Below are 24,203 nucleotides of genomic sequence, written 5' to 3'. Positions count from 1 at the left end.
TGCCTGAGTCTGAAAGGAATTTTTTTTTCATGTTTTTCCTTTTAAAAATAAAATACATATACCTGCTATATAGTAAGTATTCTGCTGTTTTGAATGCTTGTAATGAGGTTTTGCTAGTACTCTTGATTGATTTATTTTGGCTCTTGTCTCCTGCATTTGCAACCAAATTATACTTTACATGCTAGACGAGGTTTGTGCTCGCCTAATTGGTTGCTGGCATTTCTCAGCCTCACAGCTGCTGTGAATTCAGCTGTAAACCAGGAAACTTACAATAGGGTCCTGTTCTCAGAGACCAAAAGGCAATCAATTGTCAACATTCAAAACTTGTTTTTGACAGTTCAGTAAATATGAACTTTTACAAATTAAGGCTTGCTAATACCTGTCTAAAGTAACCATATTAAAAGATTAGAAAGCCTTAAAAAAAATTAGAAAGCCTTGAAATTCATGTATTTTTATTCACTGAGTCAAAAGTGACTTGGAGGATATAGTCTTTTAACTGTTCATTTGTAGGGTTTTTTTTTTTTTTTTAGAAGAAATCATCTGTATTAATATTTATTGACAGATTTGGGTTTTTTGTTTTGTTTTGTTTTTGAGATAGGGTCTTACTATTGAAAGACCCCCGCCCTTAGCTTTCTCTTTTAAGTTTCCCCGCTGGCGGAGCGTGCAGCTGGCGGAGCGCGTGGGGAATACATCCTCCCCTGCACCCCCCGACCCTTGATCCCCACAGCTGCCGGCACTTCCCCGCCGCCGCGCAAGGCCGGCCCCGGCCCCCGCCGGATCGCTCCGTCCCAAGGTCAGCCATCTGGACCGGCAAAAGATAAAGGCCATTTCGCCTGACTATTACGGTGCCTTTTTCCCCTATAAAAGGACTCCCCTTCCGGGGCTCAGGGCTTAGCCTAACAAAAAGCTAAGTCCCCGGGTGCCCGGCGCCATCAATAAACCCTCTTGTTCTTGCATCCAGAGTTCGTGGTTTCGCTGATTCCTGGGTGCGGGTCTCTTCTGAGGTCTTTCATTTGGGGGCTCGGTCCGGGATTGAGACCCGCCCAGGGACCACCGACCCACGTCTGGGAGGTAAGCGTTGTGCGGATCCGCTGTCTTGTCTCGTCTTGTGTCTTGTCTGTCTGAATCCGTCTTATGAACTGCGCCTGCGTTTGCAGTACCCAGCTGAGTACATTTCGTATTTGGCGGCTCGGAGGAGGAACTCCCGGCCGCGGCTCCAGGAGACGTCCTGGCAGCGTTGGAGCCTCCCGTGAGCTCATTTGTTTTCTGGCTAGGGTAGATGCCTTAGCGCTTGGAGCTTCAGTGGGCTCATTTGTTTTCTGGAGTTTTACTTTCGACTCTCTGTCGAAATTGCGCTGCGAAAGCCTGTTCTGTGTTGTTCGGTCTTTGTTTTGTAGTTGATGTGCATAAACGCAAATGGATTACTCTTTGTTCCTCAGAAGGGCCAGCCTTTGACGTGGGCTGGCCGCGGGATGATATCTTTAACCCCCAAACTATATTTCAGGTAAAAGACACCCCAAGGGCCCCCCCTTCCTTTCCCCCTCTAACCCCGCCGCCCCCGCCAGAGGCAGAAGCGGCCGCCGCCGCCTAGGTCCCCTTAACCTCGGAGGAGAAACAGCTGCCCAATGAAATTGATGCAGCTTGCCCTCTTAAAAGACCTGAATGGGATTTTACCACTGAAGCAGGTAGGACGTCTCTATCACCGGGTGTTCGCAGCGGGTCTGGGGGGGGGGGCAGGACACCGACCCACCAATTTGGCCCAGGTGAAGCAGATGATGCAGAGGGCGGAGGAATCACCTGCCGCTTTTCTAGAGAGACTAAAAGAAATATATAGGATGTATACTCCCTATGATCCGGAAGATCCAGGGCAGGCCACCAGCGACCTGGACAGGGATCAATGTGCTTTTTGCTATACTTCATGAAAAGGGGACTTTGACAAAATTTTTATGTTGACTAAAAAATGAGAAAAAAAAATGTAGGAAACTTAAATAATAAAAAGGAAATTTGTATAGGAATGTCAAAGAGAGTCAGAGAAATGAACTAAAAGGTTATAGAAAATTAAAGCAAGCAAGTCATAGCAGAGAAGATTGTTACAGAAAGTTATGGAGGGTCAAAGCAAGTTGTAAAAGGTCAGAGGAAAGTTGTTAAAAATCAGAAAAAAGGTTATTATAAGTCAGAGAAAAATGTAAACTGTGCTATGGTTTCTCATGTCTAAAATTTTAACCATATTAAGCTAATTCTGTTTTATATATACTTGTTTTAAAATGTTCATATGACTTGACTGGTCGCCATTTTGCTAAAATTAAAAAAAGAATACTTAAACCGCCATCTTGACTAAAGATGACCGCATGGAAATTAGAGGTACCATCTTAGAAACAAGTTTTTCAATTGAGATTTACAATGTTAATGCTTCTATATATTACAGAAAGACCTTAAGGGAATTTAAATTTCTTTTTAAAACCAGTTTTTTTTATGTTTGTTTTTATTAATGTTTGTACTTAAAGAGCTTCAATTTAAAATTATTTTTGAGCAAAGCCTGACAATGTAAAGTTTTTGTTTTATGAAAGATGCTGATCTATTATATGATATTACAGTTTATATTTTAGAAATAAGTTTAGGATGTTGATAACACACACCTTTAAGCTCAGGATGTTGGTAACACACGCCTTAAGTTTAGAACATTGGTGACACATGCCTTTAATCCCACCACTCGGGAATAAGAGGCAGATAGATCTTTATGAGTTCAAGGTCTGCCAGGTCCGGCAGATCGAATTCCAGGACAGGCTCCAAAGTCACAGAAAAACCCTGCCTAAGAAAGAAGTTAAGCTACTGTTTAAGGAATATAAGGTAGCTCTATGCAGTTTTAAGTTCAGCTGTGCTGTTTCAAACATCTTACTAAGTTAAAACCAGTTACAGTCAGACTAAAAATTATTTACAGAAATAAGACCTTACCTAGCCACCTGTATACTTAATGTGTGCTTAAGGCAAGTAATTAAAACAGACAAACAGACCTCTAATGCTTCAGAGATCTTCAGAATATGGCATTTAAATTGTTATCTTTAAAGTTTATAATGTCAGACAGACTGCCAGATCCTGACAATGACTCGAAGATTACAGGCACCTCAGTTCCTGCACCTGGACCAATGAGCAGATGCTCAGATATGAAACCTGCCGCCTGCCAGAACCTGGCCGAGACTGTGAACAAAGCTGCTGGGCACTGGAAAATTGATTGTACCCCTTTGCCTAGACAAAACAAGGTCAGTCTTTTCCATGTCCCTCTTCCACAGAGAGAAAATAAAACCTCTCACAATATAGGCCTGGCGAAGATTGTTGTTCTTTGAGACAGCTGCCTCCAACGATAATGGAGAAACTTGGATTTGGCTAACTGTATATGGACTTGCTTCTAACTGGCTTCTGTCAATTTTTAGTAGATTCGGATAAAATATACCCTTCTCAGATCTCTGAAATATTACTGGTTGTCAGCTTGACAGCATCAGACAGTCAGATCCACTATAGACTAGTCAGTATGTTAGCTGATAAAATAATGACTATCTACTGTTCAGGCACAAGCTCAAGGTTTTTAAGTTTATTTTGGTTGTCATCTAAGTACAAACTTAAAGGGCTTTTCATCAGGCCAAAGGCACCTCTGTCCAATCCATACCTAGCTCTCTGGACAGAAGAAAAATGTACATGCTTATAGCCCAAATCTGTAGTTTTTGCTAGGACTCAAAGTTATAAATATGTTCTTGCTGTTTGAACAGATATCCAGATATCTGCTTTTTCTGCACCGTGGGCTTCTATAAATAAGTTTTAACCTCTGTTCCTAGTTTAAATATGTCTTAAACAGGTTTCTGCTTCTGACAGACCAGTTGCTGACTTCAAACTGTTCTAAGTAGACTGCGAACCCTAGACTTGCTATGGATGTGAACCAGTCTGCTGATATGGACACCCCCTATCTCTGCAACAATGTCTGCTAACCAGAAGCCCCTGATGGATTCCCCATTGCCTAAATTCCTTTTTGTTTTTGACTAGCATTTCAACCTTCTGGGGTCCCTAACTTTGTCCCAAAGTCAGCAGGAAGCAGTTTGGAAAAGAATTTCGCCGTCCATTCTCCCTGGTTGAAGTGCTAAGTCAAAGGGAACTCCCTTGTGTGGGGATGCCAGTACCTATCACTCCCTGATGGGGACACTAGAGACTGGGCCCTCCTACTCCCCCTAGCATACCCCTAGGCCATATGGGCTCACACCTTTTAAAAAAAAAAAAAAAAACTTATAAAGACCAGAGGGACCATCCTACCATTCCCCATTCCTACCAGATCGGGGACACTGTCTGGGTCCGGCGTCACCAGACCTCAGCGCCTACCAGTTGTGAAACTGCCATGCAGCACAAGCTCACATTGTCTTGAGGTCTCAGGAAAGGGGCTATGCATAGGCAGGATTCCTCCCCCACATCAAGAATTATGTAACCAAGTAGAGCCATTATCTCAGGACAGCCGATACCTTGTTGCCCCTTATGGAACTTATTGGGCTTGCAGTACTGGGTTGACTCCCTGTGTCTCTACCACTGTTCTCAACACCACCATTGACTTTTGTATATTGATAGAACTTTGGCCCAAAGTCACATACCACCAACCTGAATATGTTTACAGCGTACTAGAGAATTCAACCCGATATAAGAGGGAGCCAATATCCTTTACCGTGGCCCTATTATTAGGAGGAATTACAGTGGGGGGCATAGCAGCCGGCATAGGGACCGGAACCGTTGCCCTACAGGGAATTAATCATTTTAAGCTTCTACAACAAGCCATGCACACGGATATCCAGGTCCTAGAAGAGTCAGTCAGTGCACTCGAGAAATCCTTAACATCACTCTCTGAGGTGGTCCTGCAGAACAGACGAGGATTAGATTTATTATTTTTACAGGAAGGGGGGCTATGTGCTGCCCTCAAGGAAGAATGCTGCTTTTATGCAGATCATACAGGAATAGTTAGGGACAGCATGGCCAAACTTAGGGAGAGGCTAAAACAGAGGCAACAGCTATTTGAGTCTCAACAAGGATGGTTCGAAGGATGGTTCGCTAAGTCCCCCTGGTTGACTACCCTTATATCCACGCTCATGGGACCTCTGGTTATTCTATTTTTGATCCTCATATTTGGTCCCTGCATTCTGAACAAACTGACTCAATTCATCAGAGAACGACTATCTGTTGTACAGGCCTTAGTCTTAACTCAACAATATCATCAGCTAAAGCAAATAGATCCAGAGTATCCAGAGACCTCTGAATGAAAGATTCCATTCAGTTACAAGAGAAATGGGGGAATGAAAGACCCCCGCCCTTAGCTTTCTCTTTTAAGTTTCCCCGCGTGCAGCTGGCGGAGCGTGCAGCTGGCGGAGCGCGTGGGGAATACATCCTCCCCTGCAACCCCCGACCCTTGATCCCCACAGCTGCCGGCACTTCCCCACCGCCGCGCAAGGCCGGCCCCGGCCCCCGCCGGATCGCTCCGTCCCAAGGTCAGCCATCTGGACCGGCAAAAGATAAAGGCCATTTCGCCTGACTATTACGGTGCCTTTTTCCCCTATAAAAGGACTCCCCTTCCGGGGCTCAGGGCTTAGCCTAACAAAAAGCTAAGTCCCCGGGTGCCCGGCGCCATCAATAAACCCTCTTGTTCTTGCATCCAGAGTTCGTGGTTTCGCTGATTCCTGGGTGCGGGTCTCTTCTGAGGTCTTTCACTATATATTCCTGGTTGGCTGAGAGCTTGTAGACCAGGCTTTGCCTCCTGATTGCTGGAAATAAAGGCATGTACTATAAATACCTGTTCTTATTGGCAGATATTTGAAAGTTGAATTCTAAACTGTTTATTTTTACTATAACAAAAAGTTGAGCATCACTGTAGAGATTTTTAAATAGGCTGAACATAAAATGACATTGAAATAAAGGCTATGATTTCAAAATATTATATATCTATTTAACCAGTCATTTTTATAAATTATCTTGGTATTTAAACTTGTGGAATTTACTTTTCCCTTAGGTTAAATCATGAACTTGTCTGCCTGACTTCCTTTTGTCTTATTCTTGAATTTTGGTCTAGGGAGATAGATGGCTGAGTTGGTACAAGCACGAGGACCTGAATTCTAACCTCTGTAAAACATAAAAGCTGGGCATGGTGGTGCTCATTTGTAATCCTAGCACTGGGGAGGGCCGAGACAGGTAGACCACTGAGAGAGCCTGTCACAAAAAAAGGTGGACAGTTCCTGAGGGATGACATCAGTAGTTAGCCTTTGACCTTTACATATTCGAGCACACAGTCTTTGAATTCTGACTTTGTAATAGTTCATCTGAAAATGATTAGTTTAATATATGTGAAAATATTGGTCCTCAGCAGAAACATATGAGGACCCCATTTTTAGGCAGTTACATAGACATGACCTATTGGAGGTTAATGGGTTTTTAATTCCTTAAAAAATATGTGTATGAAAATGCTGGTGGAGAAACTTTACTTTAAATGGGAAGAAAATTTAGTGTGTTATCAAGTCAAACTAACCAACTTCAGCAATGTAGCTAATACAGTGAGTATATAAACACAGTGCTGTCATATTTGGTATCAATGAGTGTCTTGGTGTTACTGTTGTTGTGATGGAACACCATGACCAAAAGCAAGTTGGCATCATTGAAGGAAGTCAGGACAGGAACTCAAACAGGACAGAAACCTAGAGGAAGGGGCCATGGAGGGGTGCATCTTACTGGCTTGCTCCTCGTGGCTTGCTCAGCCTGCTTTCTTATAGAACCCATGACCAGCCCAGGGTTGGCACCACCCATAATGGGCAGGGCCCTCCCCTATTAATAATTAAGAAAATGCCCTACAGCAGGATCTTATGGAGGTATTCTCTTAATTTACATTCCATCCTTTCAGTTAACTCTAACTTGTGTTAAGTTGATACAAAAGTAACCAGCAATAAATAAGATCAAATTAGATTTAGAAGCAACATTTTTTTCTTCTTATAATTGCTCTTTGCTCATTCAACACTAAGTCCAACAAGGTGGTAATAAGTATTTAAGATGCTTTGAAAATGCTTTGAGGACCCATATGTCCTGCTAGGGAAAGCTTCCACTTGAATATGATTATGCATTGTCTTAGCTCGTTCTCACTATAACAATACCCAAGAGTACAGAATTGATTAAAAAGGTTTATTCAATTCACATTTCTGGAGGCTTGAAAGGCCCAAGATTTTATAGATTTCATCTGCCCAGGTTCCCCTAGGCTGTCATACTACTTTATACATGGAGGAAAAAGGGGAACGTGGGTGCAAGACCGCCAAGGAAGCTAAACTTGCTTCATAGTAACTAGTTCAAGTAATAACTAATCTCATTAAGTAGGAATGTTAGCTCCTACAGATGGTTCTAAATTATTTATTAGCACCCTAGTTCCCTCCTTAGGGCCCAGACACCTCCCTCTAGGCCCCTACCTCTGAATGCTCTGCCTAAAGGAATTAAGCCTCAACATGAGCTTTGGGAGATGAGAAGACAAACCATATTCAGATCACAGCATTCTACACTTGGCTACTCATTTTTGCCCCTTATACATATAAATACAGTTATCCCATCTCAGTAATTCCAAAGCCTTAACTTCTCCAGCTCAGAGTCAGTTAAATCAAAACAAGTTCTCCACTCGAAGGATAGAATGGTGGGGGAAGTCATAAGGCAAAATTCTCACTGTAAAGGGAGATACAGGTAAGAAAGCGAGCTCAGAACTCAGCAGGGAAGCCATTTGAAAGCTCCCAAATAATCAGTTAGAGGGGCCTCAGGCAGTTCTACCTCCAGATAAAGACACAGCTGCTCTCAGACTGTTGACTTGCTATTACCTGATGGGGGGGGGATGTTCTTTTGTATGCTGTGAATATGTTTCTCTTTTTGGTTGGTGAATAAAGCTGTTTTGGCCCATGGACAAATAGGATGTATCCAGGTGGGAAGTATAGGTTGGGCTACCAGACTAGGAGAATGCTGGGAGGTGGAGAGCAGAGAGTGGGTCTCGAGGGAGACTCCACATAGCTGCCAAGGAAGAAACATGCCCCGGGCATCACCTGTAAGCCAAGACCATGTGGAGATGCCAGATTAATAGAAATGGGTTAATAATTAAGAGAGATGGGAAATCCATGGGTCCTCCTGTAGTAGATCAGTACTTATCCCTAGTATAGGAATGGACTTTGGGAGCCCATTCCACATACAAGGATACTCCCTGAGCCAAGACACACAGGAGTGGGCTTAGGCCCTATCCCAAAGGATATGAAAGAATCTGAACACCCCCCTATGGAAGGCCTCACCCTCCCTGGGGAGCAGAAAGGGTATGGGGGGTGGTGGCAGGGGAGGAGGGAAGGGAGAGAGAACTGGGATTGACATGTAAAACAATCTTGTTTCTAATTCAAATTAAAAAATGGAAAAAATAATTAAGAGAGAGCTAGCCAGTAAGAAACCTGAGCTTTTGGCCAAGCAGTTGATAATGTATATAAGCCTCTGTGTCTTTATTTGGGACTAAATGGCAGCAGGACCAGGCGGGACAGAAACTTCTGTCTACAATTGCCTGTAGTTTTCTTCGGTGTTGATGTTGCTGGTATCCCTGCTTGTTCTGGGGTCCTGGAATTGATTCCTCTTCCATAGGCCTAGTAGGTTTTGCCCTCATGCAGACAATCTGTAGTAGTCCTGTCCTGCCTGGGCTCCCATGTAGTTTTTCTTTGGAACTTAGCTAGAAGCAGTTGTAGTGCTTACATTCTACACACCTGCAGATCTTGCACATGCGCCACCACTAATGAATATGGCCTGTGCTCTTGGGAGTTGTGGTCTGAACTGCCCTTGGGTACTTTAGGCCTTCGCTGGAATCCTGGTTCTGAGATTGCATGGTGAAGACAGCTCTCAGGACCCTAACATGAGCTTTGTTATGGAAAGGGTGGCAGCCAAATCCATCTTTAGAATCCTTTTTTATTTTTCTATTTGTGTCAGCCAGCTTTTTGTGACAAAATGCTTGAGATAATGAAGGAAGGGTTTAATTTTGGTTCACTGTTTCAAAGTTTTCAGTCCATGGTCACTTGGCTTTGTTGCTTCTGAACCAATGTATGATATGATAGACCATTATGATAGGGAGAGTAAGGGGTGACGTGAGGCAAAGTGGCTCAACTCAAGGTAAACCAAAGGCAAGGTGGGGGCCAGGTGAGGACCAGGTGGAGAAGATAAGATGAAAGGTCCCAAGACCAATAGTGTCACCAACTTTGGTGTAGGGGGACATTTCATACTCAGACATTTCATAACACCTGTTGTATAGAAAGGAGAACTATGCCACTAAAAGTCATTTTATCGACTAATGAGGTGGCTCAGTGGGTAAAGGTGCCTACTGCCAAGCCTACCAATTGAATTTGATCTCTGGGACCTATAATGTAGAAGCAGAGAACCAACTCCTGAAAGTTGTCCTGTGATCTCCATGTATATGTTGCAGCATGTGTGTATTCATATACACAAACACAAAATGTAATGAAACATTTAAATAAAAATAAATCATTTTATGATGCTAGCATGTGATACCGAATTTTAATAATATTTGCTTTTTGCCTGTGAGAAAAGAAAATAATACTCAGTTCATTTACAACTAGACTTCTTAACAGTTTGATACTATTGATTTACTTTTTTGGATGGGAAAACTGATTTTATAATATACACAAGTAAGCAAAAGGCTAAGATTATAAAACAAACTCTTAAGAACAGTAAGGCGAGAGAGATTGTTTCAGAGTTAAGCAAAGTTCTCAAGCCGGTGTACCTTGGGTTCAGAGAGGAGTCGTGCGTATGTGCTTCAACCATGACAAGTACTGTTGCAGATAGAGGGAGAAAGTGCTTTTCAGGAAATGGTGCTACCAATTTGGTTTTCATAAGGAAGGGAAGGAAGGTGCATTACCTTACACAGTAACTAAATACCAAGCGATCAAGGGCATGAATATGAAAGGGTGTGGTATACTTTGAAGAAAATATGAGAAACTGTCTTAAGTGATCTCAGTTTGGTGAAGAGTTTTATCTGAACAGACTTAATTATAAGTAAGTTTGTTTTAGAGATGTATGTTGGTAACAATGACAGCCTCAGGTTGCATTGTTAGTACAGTTTCTAGTTACCTATTCAAGTGGCAAAAAGCAAATATGACTTCATTTTACTCCATTTTACTTCCTCTGGAGTTTAGTGTTAGCTGGTGCATCTGGTTAGATTTTTATTATTATTAGATTTATGCATTTCATTTTTTCAATAGGTTTTGCCTGCATGTATGTATATGTGCACATCTTGCATGCCTGGTACCTGTGGAGGCCAGAAGAGGGCATTAGCTAACCTTGAACTGGAGTTACAGATGATTGTGAACCACCATGTGGGTGCTGAGAATCAAACCCCTATCTTCTGGAAAAGGAATAGTGGCTCTTAACCACTGAGACATCTCTCTAGCCCGCATCTGGCTGTTTTTTTGTTTTGTTTTGTTTTGTTTTGTTTTATGTTTTAAGGCTTTCTGCATTTCTGCATTGGAGGTTCCAATGTCTAAAAACCTGCTGATGCCAGGTGTTAGTTGATTTTCTTTATTCTTTCATTGCCAAGCTGTAGGTTGTCTGTAAAGGTTCAAAACTTTGAAATTGTGATTTATAGCATGAATACTAGGTATTTTGCTTTATATTTTTATCACTCCTAGTTATCAGTACAGAAGTTCCTCTAAAAAGTTGGAATGTGGAAATGGATAGCCAGAAATAGGAATATTTTTATTGGTTGATTTTTTTTTTTAATCTTTTGGGATGTGCATATTTCACCCTATTTTCGCTTGTGCTCATCATGACTTGGTTTCATAGACCCACTCACTCTTCAGCCCCCATCATGGCCTCTCCATTTCCTACTGGTTCTTTTTGTTGTTTTGCTCTGAGACGAGGTCTTATATATACCTCAGACTGACTGGAACTTGCTATATAGGTCTCAAAATTGTAGCAATCTTCCTGCCTCTGATTTCTGAGTACCACTGTACCAATCCAGCTGGGGTTTATTCTTCAGGGTGTCTGGTATTCAAACACATTTTCCTCGGCTCAAATGTTTGCTTTCTTGCTATTGGTAGAACACTCAGTTTCTCTCACAATAACAAGCTTTCCTAAAACTTGTTACTCCAATCTTCTTGTCCCGATTTTATTACTTTTGTGAGATTATCATGTGAGGTCCTAACGCTTAGGCAGCAAGTGCTTTTACCTGCTCAGCCATCTCTCTAGCCTTCCTGTTTGTTTTGAAGTAAGTTCTTGGCTGGCTGGAACTCACTACCTTGCCCAGGCTATTCTCAACCTTGCAGTAATACTCCTGCCTCAGTTTCTCTAGTGCTGATATTGTTACAAACATGCACTGCCGTACTCAGCTGTAATTTGGTTTTAAACCAGAATCATTTGGTTGATGTGTGTTGAACAGAAAGAAGGGCAGAGTGATTGAAACAGACTAGTTGGAGAGTATTACAGTCATACAGTGATACAAATCTGTTCTTGTTTTTTTTCCTTTGGCAACTTCATACATCTGTGCAGTGAATTTTGGTCATTCTCATATACCCTTCCTACTTTCCTCTCATCCCCCTCTACTGTTTAAATTTTCTTCCCAACAGTCTCCACCCACCTTGTTTCCATGTCTTTTTGTGTGTGTATGACTCACTGAGTTAATTAGAGGTGTAACAAGACAGATATTTTATACAAAGCATTAGAATTAGTGTAAAGAAGGATCTGGTTTTGAAAAAGTTTAGTAAAAACATTAAGATTAATGCTCATTGTTAGGGATAAAGAGGAATAGAGTCCTATTGTTGGGAAAGTAAATGGAAAGCAATCTCTATTATTTACAGATGTGCCTTCGTGCTTATAATGGTTGTTGGGTTCCCGGTAGTTGGGATTACAATTTTGAGCCACCTGGTATGGGTGCTGCAACTGCTCTTAACTGCTGAGCCTTCTATACCCCTTAATTATTCTTAATAAAGGAGTATCTAAATCTGTGCTGTCTGTGGAACTGTTAAAATTAATAGCTTAGCTAAAATTAATGTATATGGTGTCATGGAAGCAGCAACTGTGTGTGTGTGCGTTTTAAAAAAGATAATTCTACCTTTTAAAAGAAGCAGCTGAGAGATGGTGTGTTCAAGGTTCAAATACCCTGTTTCAATCAGTATATCAATTGCTAGTACTTAATACTGTATTTATTGGTTGATTGCTTTAGAGACATGGTTTGATGTAGCCCAGGGTGAACATGAACTCATTTTGTAGTTGAGGATGACCTTGAACACTTGACTTACAGCTTCGGCTTCCCAAGTGCTGAGATTATAGGTTTGTACTGTTGTGTCTAGCTAAAATTTTAATTTTTATAAGACTTCTGTTATGTAGTGCATATGTATGTGTGTGATTTTATACATATATGTAGTGATTGACAGTAATTTTATTATCTTTAATACAATATTAGCATTACAGTCTTTGTAATATGCAGTTTTTGTTTTAGGTATTTAAAATGTTGTAAAATTATCTTAAAATAAGTTATAAAGTCCCTAAGGGTTTCATGTACAGGTGGTGAAGGTGGTGGTGCATGATTTTAATTCCAGCACTTGGGAAGCAGGGCAGATGGATCTCTGACTTTGAGGTCAGCCTGGTCTGTAGAGTGAGTTCTAGGAGCCAGGGCTACAGAGAAGCCCTGTCTCCAAAAAAAAAAAAAAAAAAAAAAAAAAGAGGGTTTCATTTAAGAAATTCCTTATGTTCAGCATTTTATTAGGTAATACATAGATGTGTAAAATCATTTCTATGCATGACTAATAATCAAATGGAATGAAGACATGCAATAAGCAGTAAATGGTGGATATGTATATGAGAATCTATTAGTCTGATTGTATGAATTTGTCCTAAGGAAATAAGTGGCAAGTGTATAATGACAGATAGTAATGTTCATGAGTTTATGATATTGAAAATTAACCTCAGGGGCCACTATAAATTAAGCAGAATATTATGTAGTGGTCTCAATTAATGATTGTCCTCTACAGTTACTGACTGGTAAAGTCCTCAGTCCACTAAAAGGGAAGGAAAACAAGTTTAAAGCATTGTGTATCATATTCTGTCTATTGATGGCAAGATTATAATCCTCAGAGAAATTATGTATATCGATTTGGGCAGGCAACATGTGGAAGAGGACTAGATTACTAGTCCTCAGCCTTTTGGGACTCACATTCTTTTTCTGTGTATAAAGATCATGTCTTTAGTTTGTCCCACATATGATTTAAGTGAATGACACATAGTCTTTTTATTAGTATAACAGTTAATCATGTATCTTTTTTTTTTGTATACCACAAGGTCAGTTTGGAATCATAGCAGGTTTACTTCCTAATCATCAGATTGTTTGATGGCATAAAATTTTAGTCACCTGTGTAACTGTGACTGTTTATCAGATAGACTTTTGTTCTTATCAAATACCCTGAGTTTCTGGACTTGATTTTATGAAACTAATAGATAAAGTTCTTTTGTGAAAATTCCTTGTAAGACTTTCAGATCGTACATATATGGATGTGTGCATGTGTATGCAGATTACTAAGTTGTGGTTAACCTTAAATCTTAAACCATGTTTAAGAATGCTGTCACTCACTGCTTTTAAAATATGTGTTTTATTCCCACTTAGGCCGAATACACCAAGCAATGGTAACATCTTTAAATGAAGATAATGAAAGTGTCACTGTTGAGTGGATAGAAAATGGAGATACAAAAGGCAAAGAGGTACAGTTTCTGATTAAACATCATTTCTAGTCAAGATTATGAATAGAAAACTATGTTTTTTTATGATGTAGATATTCTGTATCATTCCTTTAAGGACTTTAAAGTAGGGGCTGGAGAGATAGATGATTCAGTGGTTAAGATGAATGACTGTTCTTCCAGAGGACCCTGGTTCAATTTCCAGTCCCAACATGTTTTTTTTACCGCCATCTGTAATAGTCCCAGAGGATCCAACACTTTTCTGGTGTCCAGGGGCACCAAATATGCACATGGTACACAGATATTCATGCTGATAAAACCCCTATACATAAAGAAAAAAAATTCATTTTCCAGTGAGTTTTAAAAGTTAACCAAAAGGAGACTTTCCCTGTATTACCTGTTCATTAGCTCAGCGTATAAGATTTGCAGATTGCTATATATAAGTAACAATTTTGTAGTTTTGATGGTCACTTTTTCTTAAAATCAAGTGTAAAATATATGTGAGCTATTGTTATAAACAATGTAGTTTGCAAAGTGGCGTCATACTTTAGGTTGAAGCCATTTAAGAGTCATTTGCTTTATAATTCCATGTTTTTGTTTAAACAGATTGACTTGGAAAGCATCTTTTCACTTAACCCTGACCTTGTACCTGATGAAGAGATTGAACCTAGTCCAGAAATACCTCCACCTTCATCATCAAAAGTGAACAAAATTGTAAAGGTAGGTGATAAATTTAGGGGTGTGTGTGTATGCACTCACTCAAGCTGACTTGAGACTGGTAGACTCTGAAGAATATGTATATATTAAGGATTGATTGGTTTACATTTTTTAAAAATTCTACCATTTGAATCCATGCATACACATGTATGCCTTCCTGAGTCAGGTTGTCCAGTTCACAATTGATGACAGTTTTTAGATCATATCATAAGAATTCCTTGCCTAGTTAGGATTGGGTGGGTGATAGCCTCTCAGGATAGGTGACTTAAAGATGTTTTCTTAAAGATGTTGAATGAGCGCTTACTGACTGACAAAGTACCTGTTTGTTAAGAATAACAAATACTCTGATGATCTTTTAAAGTGATGAGAATTGGTAAGAGTAGTGTAACTAGCTATGTTGTTGGTGAGGAGATGCTTCGGGGCAGTGTTGCATCCTCCGGGAAGCCATGTGCAAATGTGAAAAGCCCACTAATTTTATCTTTTTAAAGGCAGCTCTTCAATTCTCTAGAAACTCTATTAATAAATTCCATCAAAATACAAGTCTTTTAAAATCAGACAGTCTTGCTATGTTGTTGAAACTGTACTTATTAATGTTTAATTCAGTGGCATCTGTTGATTTTTCTACCTTGTGCAGGTACTACGTTAATACATAGATGCATTATGACATGGCTTGCAAGCCTATAGGAATTCCATATTTTGCAAGAAAACATATGTAAACATGCAAGTGTATTATAGAGACTTAACCATCCTAAAAATACTCTGCTTTTAAACTATGTATATGAACACAAATCAGAGTTTCAGTTCATATAACTTAAGCATAGTGAGAGTCACTTCTTAGAGGTTCTTAATATGTATACATGGACTGTCCATGCACATCTTCAAAGCCTTAATGGATTAGCATAGTTTTATCTACCCCTCCCATTCCCATGTTGAAATCAAGCCCAGTTTTCCTCCTTTGCCTTGGCATTCTACATCTCAGCCTTGATGTGTTGTTGTTAAACATTACTTTTCATTGTGATCACTTGGATTTTTAAAAATACTGATTTCTGGGTATCACTTTTGAGATAATACCACTATCCAAATAGTACCTAATCTGATTGGAATGTGCAGCCAGGATTGAGTAACTAAATTATTTGCTGTAGGTTTATTTCTAAGTGAATTCACTCTTAGTAGCTATATAATTAGGACCAAAAATTGGTTGCCTTAATCTATACAGTAGCCAAGCCTTTGCAACCTGTAATGAAACTTTTTTAGGATAACTCGCCATGTTTGTTTCATAGTACTTTGGTATATTTCAGTTTAATAAAGGAGTCAATATTGTATTACCGCCTTAGATCCAAAGATGTAATTTACTACTAATTCCTCAATCCAAGATCAAAAGTGCTCCAAAATCCAAGGTTTTAACATTTTTATTTATTAATATTTTATTCTTGGTTTGTGTGTGAGTGTAGGTGTGTGCATGCCATGCCATTCAGGTGAGATCAGAGGACAGCTTTCAGGAGTTGGTTCTCACCCCCAGCTTTGTTGAACTTGGGTCTCTTGTTTCTCTATGTACTCCAGGCTTCTGTCTTGCTGCAGGAGTGTTTGAATTACAAGAGCACACAACTACATTTGTGCGTGGCGGGGGTCTAGGATCAACTCAGGTTAGACTTGTGAAGCAAGTGACTTAACCTACTGAGCCATTTTGCCATTCCCCAAATGCATATTTTTTGAGAAAAAACATCAGACACAGGAGAAATTTTTCACATGAAACGTTATGTGATGAATTTCAGTCAGAATAAAGCTACACCAAAAGTATTATACAAAATTACCTTTACAGTGGTTTGAGGTCCCTGGATAAGAGCACTTGCACCACTGTCATGAAGATTCAGGTCTGCCTAACTAGCATACAAGTAGCTAAAACAGCAGGTGTGACTGGTGCTTTACACACCTGCAACCACAGCTCTATAGAATGTAGAGACTGAAGTTATCTATTGCTGGGGCTTGCTGACTGTTGGCCCAGTTCCAGCTTCAGTGAGTAACCCTGTCTCAGGGGAATAAGATGGGGCATGACAGCAGGTACCAGATGTCCTCCACTGGGTCTCTCTCTCTGTCTCTCTCTGCTATGTATATATATAACTTATATACAATGCAAATGAATTTGCATAAAATTGAGTCCTGTTCCCAAATGTTACACATATGAGTGCACATATACAAATATTCCCACGACATGAACAAATATGAAACATTTCTGGACTCAAATATTTTAGATAATAGATCCCCCAACCTGTAATCATTTCTGGCATGATAGCATTATAGTATATTACTTAGCCTCACTTCAGATCTCATCTGAAATGGCAATAACAGTAAACACACTTTCTGAGATCTGCGCTGACTGTAGTGGATCAATGATGAAAGTAGTCAAACCTGAGCATCAAAGGACCTTCCAATGTGCTTTGATGTATGAGCTCCATAATGCTGAGAAGCAAAGCCACAAAATTTTCTTCCTTCCCTCCCCCCTCCTTTCTCTTTCTCCCTATCCTCTGCATTGTGTGTGTGTTGATGTGTTCATTTCTGAGTAATGATGAAAAATTGTACTACTAAACTTTAAAAATATATAGAATTCTACACTTGACCTGAGTTCAGAATTAAGAAAAGAATGACTCCATAAAGTTGTATAAAAGGGAAACAAATAAGGTCCTTAGAACAATATTTTTCTCATTCCTGAATATACGGGTATTTGGATATGTGCCCCCTACAGGAGCTTGACTATTGATAAATTAGCAATTTTTTTATTATTTATAGTTTTTCTCCATTCAGTTTATGTTACTGTTGCTTGTTTGCTTTCATTTAATTAAAAGAAGCTGGGGCAATGATAGATGTGAGGAATGAATACAATGAATATTATTTTCTTTTATAGAACCGACGGACTGTGGCATCATCTATTAAGAATGACCCTCCCCCAAGAGATAATAGAGGTGAAGTAGACCATTATCCCATAATCTTGCCTATTGACTTTTAGCATGGCCTTGATGAGGTATATCAAAAGTAAATACTACCCTTGGTGCTATTTGTTTAAACCACACATGGCTAATTTTAAGATTAGTATATTCCTGATTTCCTAATATCCCAATAGCATTAATAATTTCTCATTAGTTTAAAAAATATGAGATACTCGCTGGACGTTGGTGGTGCACACCTTTAATCCCGTCACTTGGGAGGCAGAGGCAGGCAGTTTGAGGCCAGTCTGGTCTATTGAACAAGTGCCAAAGCTACACAGAGAAACCCTGTTGAGAGAGAGAGAGAGAGAGAGAGAGAGAGAGAGAGAGAGAGAGAGAGAGAGAGAGAGAGAGAGAGAGAGAGAGACTGACTATCTGTCTGTCTGTCTGTCTGTCATGGTGAGGCATGCCTGTAATTTGAGCACTCAGGAGGCAGAGGCAGGAAGATCCCTGCAAGTTGGAAGCCAGTCTATAGTCTGTATTCTAGGTCAACAGAGCAGCATAGCAAGACTCAATAAAACAAAACAAAAAAATTCACAAATGTATATGGTGAGTAGAAACTCAACAGCATATAGTTTTTTTATTCATCTCAATTTTTATAATTTGAGGAGGACATTAGAGAAAGAAGAAATGAATGGAAAGAGTCAGATGATTTATGATGTCACAGGATGAATTTCATTATTACTGGTTCGATCATAATTTTCTGACTAAGAGGCCTCCAGAAAGTTTAACAGTTAACTTTGAAGTTGGCAAAAGATAATTTGAATTATTTGAAGTATGTCTCTGTGTGTGTGTATGGATGTAGAACAAGATGGCCAGAGCAGAGATTAAAAGTAGAGAGGAGAAAGCCCTTCCATTACCACCCTTCAAGTCTTTTGAGAGCTTACATTTCTTGGTATATTTTCTGAGCCTGTGTGCATGGGTGTGATCGTGTTTGAAACAGGGTCTCTGTAACCCAGGTTTGTCTTGAGCATGATAGACAAGAATGATCTTGAGCTCTTGGTCTTTTTAACTGTCTCCAGTGCTGGCATTACACATGTGCCACCACACCCAGCCTTCTGTTTATATTTAATTTTCAGTTCTTTTTTGCATTTTTGTGACATCTACAGTAGGGAAATACTCTGCTGAGATTTGCATGTTGGGGAGCAAAAGAATGGAATCAGTAATGTAAGGAAGGTTGGAAGAACTTTTACATTTGTTTTCTATGTATCTAAATCATGTATTTCTTTTTTTTTTTTTAATGAGAATGCTTTTGTATTGCATATATACTCTGGGAAATGTCTTTGCATTCTGGAATTGTAAGACATGTTTCATGTGCATCTTTTAAAAAATGATTATTAAAAGTCAATTTAGCCTTTGTTTTTAGGTAAATATTTAGTTTTGTAGCTAAAATTACTCTGGTAGAAGTTAAATCTGCACATTTTTGCTTGTGTTTTAAGGCTCAGTTTCTTCATTGTATATAACTTGCTGTAAAATCTATGCTGGCCTCAGACTCAGATCTGCCTGCCTGCCTGCCTGCCTGCCTGCCTGCCTGCCTCTTGCCTGATGTAACTATACTTTGAAAATGTCTTTTAGTTGTGTCAATTTATTGAATAGAATTGACCACTTTTAGTAGTTTATACATCATTTATAGAAAAGTTTGGCAGTTTGCTAAGTGTAAATTATTAACGTTTTTTAGGGGGGAGAGTGGGGTAGTTGCCAGACAGTTTCTCTGGTTATCCCAGCTGTCCTAGAATTCCCTCTGTAGACCATGCTGGCATTGAACTTGAGGAGATCCACCTGCCTTTGGCTCCTGAGTGCTGGGATTAAAGGGATGTGCCACCACTGCTCGATTATTGACTTTTTTGAGGCAGGGTCTCACTAATAATAACCAGGCTTGCCTCAAACATGTATTGATCATCCTGCCTCAGCCTACCAAGTGCTGGGATTATAGGTATGAGACCTTGTGCCTGGCATGAGTTCAATATTTATGTATCACATTTGACATGGTGATGTCTTTTCCTTTTACCTTGGTTAGCTTTTAATACTGTTCTGAATTAAATTTGTTTTGTAGTGGTTGGTTCAGCACGAGCACGGCCTAGTCAGCTTCCTGAACAGTCGTCTTCTGCACAACAGAATGGTAGTGTTTCAGATATATCTCCAGTTCAAGCTGCAAAAAAGGAATTTGGACCTCCTTGTATGTAAATAGAATATCAAGGATTCAGTCATTTTAGGCATACATGTAGTCTCTCTTGGTCGTCATTACAAGTTCCTAAGTAGTAAGCAATCGAAGACAAACTTGGCTGAAGATTTCATTTTGCCAACAAATTATAATTTGTATTTCGTGCTTTAGTCTGTTAATTGGATGTGTGCATAAATATACATATCATTTTGTGTGCGGTTATAACAATGGTTCAATTGCTTTGAATTTAAAATTCTGGCCAGGTGGGGGTTTTTTTGTTGTTATTGTTCTAGAAAAATGTTACATTTATTGATCATTTCAATTTAAAGGCCTGTGATTCTAAACCAAGAGATGACATGTATCAGTGTGTTTGAGTCATTTCCCTTGACTCATCTGTATAATGTCCTGTTCCTACTTTGGTTAAAGCAGCTCATAAGTCAAGTTCACCTAGATATAATTGGCATGCTTCATTACTGTGGACTTTGTATATGTGTGTGTGTGTGTGCTGAAGTTTTCATACAATTTCTGTATGTTAATTGTAATCTTTCAAAGAGAAAACTGTGCTTCTTTAGTTCATTCTTTTCCTTTTAGCACGTAGAAAATCTAATTGTGTTAAAGAAGTAGAAAAACTGCAAGAAAAACGAGAAAAAAGGAGATTGCAGCAGCAAGAACTTAGAGAAAAAAGAGCCCAGGTTTGTAACATAAACTCCTAATTTTTTTTTTCTGAGAAAAGAGTAGGTTCTAACAGTGGAAATAGTTGGTTTTAAAATAAGGTTAAGGAATTCTCAGCTACAGTGATTCCAGAGAAAGAATGCACAGAATCCATTGACTCATGCTTAGTAGACATGCCACCTGGTGTTTCCTAGTGGCACTTCATAAGGCTTAACCATCCCGGTGAGTTCTTGATTCTAACTTAACATTGTGTTTCCTAGTTAACAAATTGGTGCCCTTTTCTAAAGATGAGTAGAAGATAAATTTCAGTCACAGTTTTATAATCTTTCTTCTGTATAGTCTAAATATTAATAGTAAAATCTGACTTGAATATTAGTGATTTATTATTCATCGCAGGGAGGATTTTTAAAAAACCTTGTCAGTATTCAATTTGAAATAAATTGCAGTCAAAATGCAATACCTTGATTTTTTTTTTTTTAACTTTTTAAATATTATCTTGATTTTGAGCTGCTTGTAAGGCATACCTCTCAGACCCTGGGAGGTAGAGGCAGGAGGACAAAAGCTCAAGGTCAGCTTGGACTACATGAAATCTGACACCAAAAAGCAAAAGCAAACAAATTATCTTTGTTTGTGTTTTAATTTTTTTATATTGCTTTTTGTTTTTGTTAGCGTCTTGGTTATCTTAGCATTAACAAAGAGAAGGGAAATGAATGTAAATGAATCCATGTTTTAATTTATTTGTAAGATTATATTTAAAAATAGGGCATGTATATGTAACTAAACAGCATGCTTATGCCTTTGGACCAGACTTTTCAAAGAATCCTTTAATGTTTTGACAATAGAACTGGCATGGGCAGAGAAAAGTTAAATAGTAGTTCTTTTGGAAGAGCAGTAGTGATGGACAGGGTAGGTAAAGAAGGAGCCTCATTATGGATGTGACTGCAGGAACAACTCCATGGTGACTTGTGCAAAGTTGATAATACTTAATATTGAAATACTAGATTAAGTAGTTCTGAGAGTTGGGATGTAGGATGCATTTTCCCACAGTTTCAACCTTCCTAGAGTTCTTTTTAGAGTGCTGTTTAATTATAGGTGCTTTTTTAATAGTTAAAGGGTAGTTTTAGTGAGGAACTGTGAAGTCCACAGGATATATGCAGATTAACAGAATTGTGTTATCTGTGTGAAAGTGAATCTGACCATACATACTAATGTGAACTTACTGCCAAATTTTATTTTCTAATAGGATGTTGATGCTACAAATCCAAATTATGAAATTATGTGCATGATCAGAGACTTCAGAGGAAGCTTAGATTACAGACCCCTAACAACAGCTGATCCTGTAAGATCCTTTGTGAATTATTTCTCTGAAGATTGATAGTATAAATAAAAACATTGATAATGACTAATTGCATATTTTATTTACCTGTATGGTTTTCTTAGAGGTTCAGTTCTCATGTTGTGAGAAAAATCATAACTCAGCTACTTTTTTGTTCATCTTCCGTAGTTTTAATATTAGAGGTCCTACCCACATAACTGCTCTTTGCAAATGAAGCCTCCGTCTTCAGAATGACTGTGCATCAGTTAGTGATAGCATAAGAAGACCTTCACAATGGCTTTGATCTCAGTTCCAGGCTTATTTTAACTTTGGTTTGGACTATATATCCCACCACTATTCTAATTTATTGTTAACTAGCTTGTTATTTTTAAATAAATGTTACTCTGGCTTTAGCAGTAATAAAGGCTACAGTAGACCAAATTCCAGAGCTGACAAGTATTCTATAGTTTCATTACCTGCTGCAGAATTAAAATACTTTTCCAAGGAAAAATAATACTCCTGACCTAACGGATATAGAATGTTTGGCTACCAAAAAAGTGTTTGTGGTAGGCAGTGTGTTACAGGTCCTGATAGATGTCTTATTCATAAACCTGGCCTTGCTACACTGCCAGGCCTTTCAACTATTGCAACCGAGCTCATGTTTTAATTAAATCAGGCAAAACTCCAAAATAGGTCTGGTGATGGGAAATTATTTATTCCAAGAAAGTATGTATTGAATGTAAGTTTTATCTTTAAAATTGTACATAAGATTTGTCATTAATGTGGCTGTAGAGATGGCTCGGTGGTTAAGGGTCCATCTGTTCTTGGGGGAGACCCAGTTTGGATGTTCTCAAGATTTCCAGCAGTACCCATGTCAGGCCCACCAACTTTTACCTCCAGTTCTGGGGGAATCCAGCATTTACATGCACATAAGAACTTTTTCTTTCTTTCTTTTTTTTTTTTTAAAGAATTGTCATTCATAAAATTGTTCCAATTATTTTGTTCAGTAATGTGAGAATCCTGGTTTTTTGCTTGTTAGTGATTATGAAATTATGTGCATTTTGCCAACTTTATCTACAATCAACATGAAAAAGATGACAGTTTGTAGAATAGGAACTTTTCTTTTATTGTAAACAACACATCTTGAAAGTGGCAAGTACCTTCTTAACAAGAACTTAATGCTAAGGATAGTAGTACTTTCTAAAAGCTTATTTGCTACGTAATGGCTTATCAAAAATAAGTAAGTTTCCCCAGTGCTCAGAATTTTAGTAATTGTTTCTGACAACCATTAAAATTTTTGCAATGCTAATTTGTTTTTTAAAGCTTAAGTACCATGTTTATGTTGCAAAATTTCTAAAAATCATAGTTTACTTTGTGTTGTTTTACATAGCACTTATAATCAATGAAATAATGTGGTTTTTATTCCTAGATTGATGAACATAGGATATGTGTTTGTGTAAGAAAACGACCACTAAATAAGAAAGGTATGACGCTTAATGAGCTTCATAGAGAGTGGAATTCAGAAATCCGGCATGGTAACTAATTCCTGTAATCCAACATTCAGGAGCCTGAGGGAGAAGGTCTTGAGTTCCAGGGCATCCTGGACTATATTGTGAGACTTTATCTCCAAAATGAGAAATATTTAGATGGGTTAGTAAAAAAAAAAATGCCTGCTGCCAGTCCTACTGCCCTGAGTTTGATTCCTGAGACCCACATGGTGGAGGGAGAGAACTGACTCTTAGAATTTTCTTCTTCCACATTTATACCATGTATGCATGCATTCTCTCTCTCTCTCTCTCTCCCTCTCTCTCTCTCTCTCTCTCTCACACACACACACACACACACACACACACACACACAAACACACAGTATTAAAATAAGTTTTTAAAGATCTTAAAATCTTTTTTTTTAATTTTCATTAGATCAAATGCTATGAAAATTACTGAACATTGATTTTTCATTTATTCTTTTAGAAACTCAAATGAAAGATCTTGATGTAATCACAATCCCTAGTAAAGATGTTGTGATGGTACATGAACCCAAACAAAAAGTAGACTTAACAAGGTACTTAGAAAATCAAACATTTCGTTTTGATTATGCCTTTGATGACTCAGCTCCTAATGAAATGGTTTACAGGTAAGTGAATTTGTTTCAAACAAGTTCCTTGACAGCTTAATACTGTTCTTAGTATAGCTCTCCATGGATGGAATGTACTTTCTCATTCTTCAGGGGTAACCAAAGAAAATGTAATAAACTATGAATTTTAACATGTAATCTCCTTAATACTTTAAACGATTAGGTGTTTTTTGTTTTGTTTTTTCCCCCTGCGTGTGGTGGCACTCAGAAGGCAGAGGCAGAGGTTGGAGGATCTCTGCAAGTTGGATGCCAGCCTGGTTTACATAGTGAGCTCCAGGATTGCATAGAGACCCACTCTCAAAAAAACAAAAATTAGTTTTTTATTCTGATAGTTAATTTACACATATCATAGACACACATATGGATAAGAAGTTTCTGAGAGGGTTAGAGAAATGGCTCAACAGTGAGAACACTAGCTGCTCTTCCAGAAGACCTAGGCTAATTTTTTGGCAGCCATCTGTCTTGGGTTATTGGACATGCA

The 24,203-nt window shown here is 38.8% G+C and overlaps 1 protein-coding gene and 2 non-coding genes across 9 annotated transcripts in view; all 3 read left to right on the top strand.

The window, feature by feature from the left end:
• Kif2a (kinesin family member 2A) overlaps positions 1-24,203 on the top strand; it is a 63,941-nt gene that overhangs the window by 17,834 nt on the left and 21,904 nt on the right. For 2 of the 7 annotated variants that reach the window (XM_027401519.2, XM_035440556.1), the window contains exons 2-9: positions 13,673-13,767; positions 14,350-14,463; positions 17,360-17,417; positions 19,492-19,557; positions 20,191-20,291; positions 21,515-21,610; positions 23,016-23,070; positions 23,560-23,722. In XM_027401519.2, coding sequence (XP_027257320.1) covers positions 13,673-13,767; positions 14,350-14,463; positions 17,360-17,417; positions 19,492-19,557; positions 20,191-20,291; positions 21,515-21,610; positions 23,016-23,070; positions 23,560-23,722 — 748 coding nt within the window. Of the gene's footprint in view, positions 1-5,771; positions 5,796-13,672; positions 13,768-14,349; positions 14,464-17,359; positions 17,418-19,491; positions 19,615-20,190; positions 20,292-21,514; positions 21,611-23,015; positions 23,122-23,559; positions 23,723-24,203 lie in introns of those variants that run through there. The other 5 variants (XM_027401517.2, XM_027401520.2, XM_035440555.1 and 2 more) reach the window with 4 other exon arrangements.
• On the top strand, positions 16,843-16,923 carry LOC113834216. Its single transcript, XR_003482592.1, has one exon. It is a non-coding gene; the product is annotated as a small nucleolar RNA U2-19 (small nucleolar RNA).
• On the top strand, positions 17,016-17,084 carry LOC113834215. The gene has a single exon (XR_003482591.1). It is a non-coding gene; the product is annotated as a small nucleolar RNA U2-30 (small nucleolar RNA).

Source organism: Cricetulus griseus, chromosome 2, assembly GCF_003668045.3.
Source record: "Cricetulus griseus strain 17A/GY chromosome 2, alternate assembly CriGri-PICRH-1.0, whole genome shotgun sequence".
In the NCBI taxonomy this organism is placed as follows: Eukaryota; Metazoa; Chordata; class Mammalia; order Rodentia; family Cricetidae; genus Cricetulus; species Cricetulus griseus.
The sequence above is the reverse complement of the archived record's forward strand: the minus strand, read 5'-3'. Positions and strand labels throughout refer to the sequence as shown.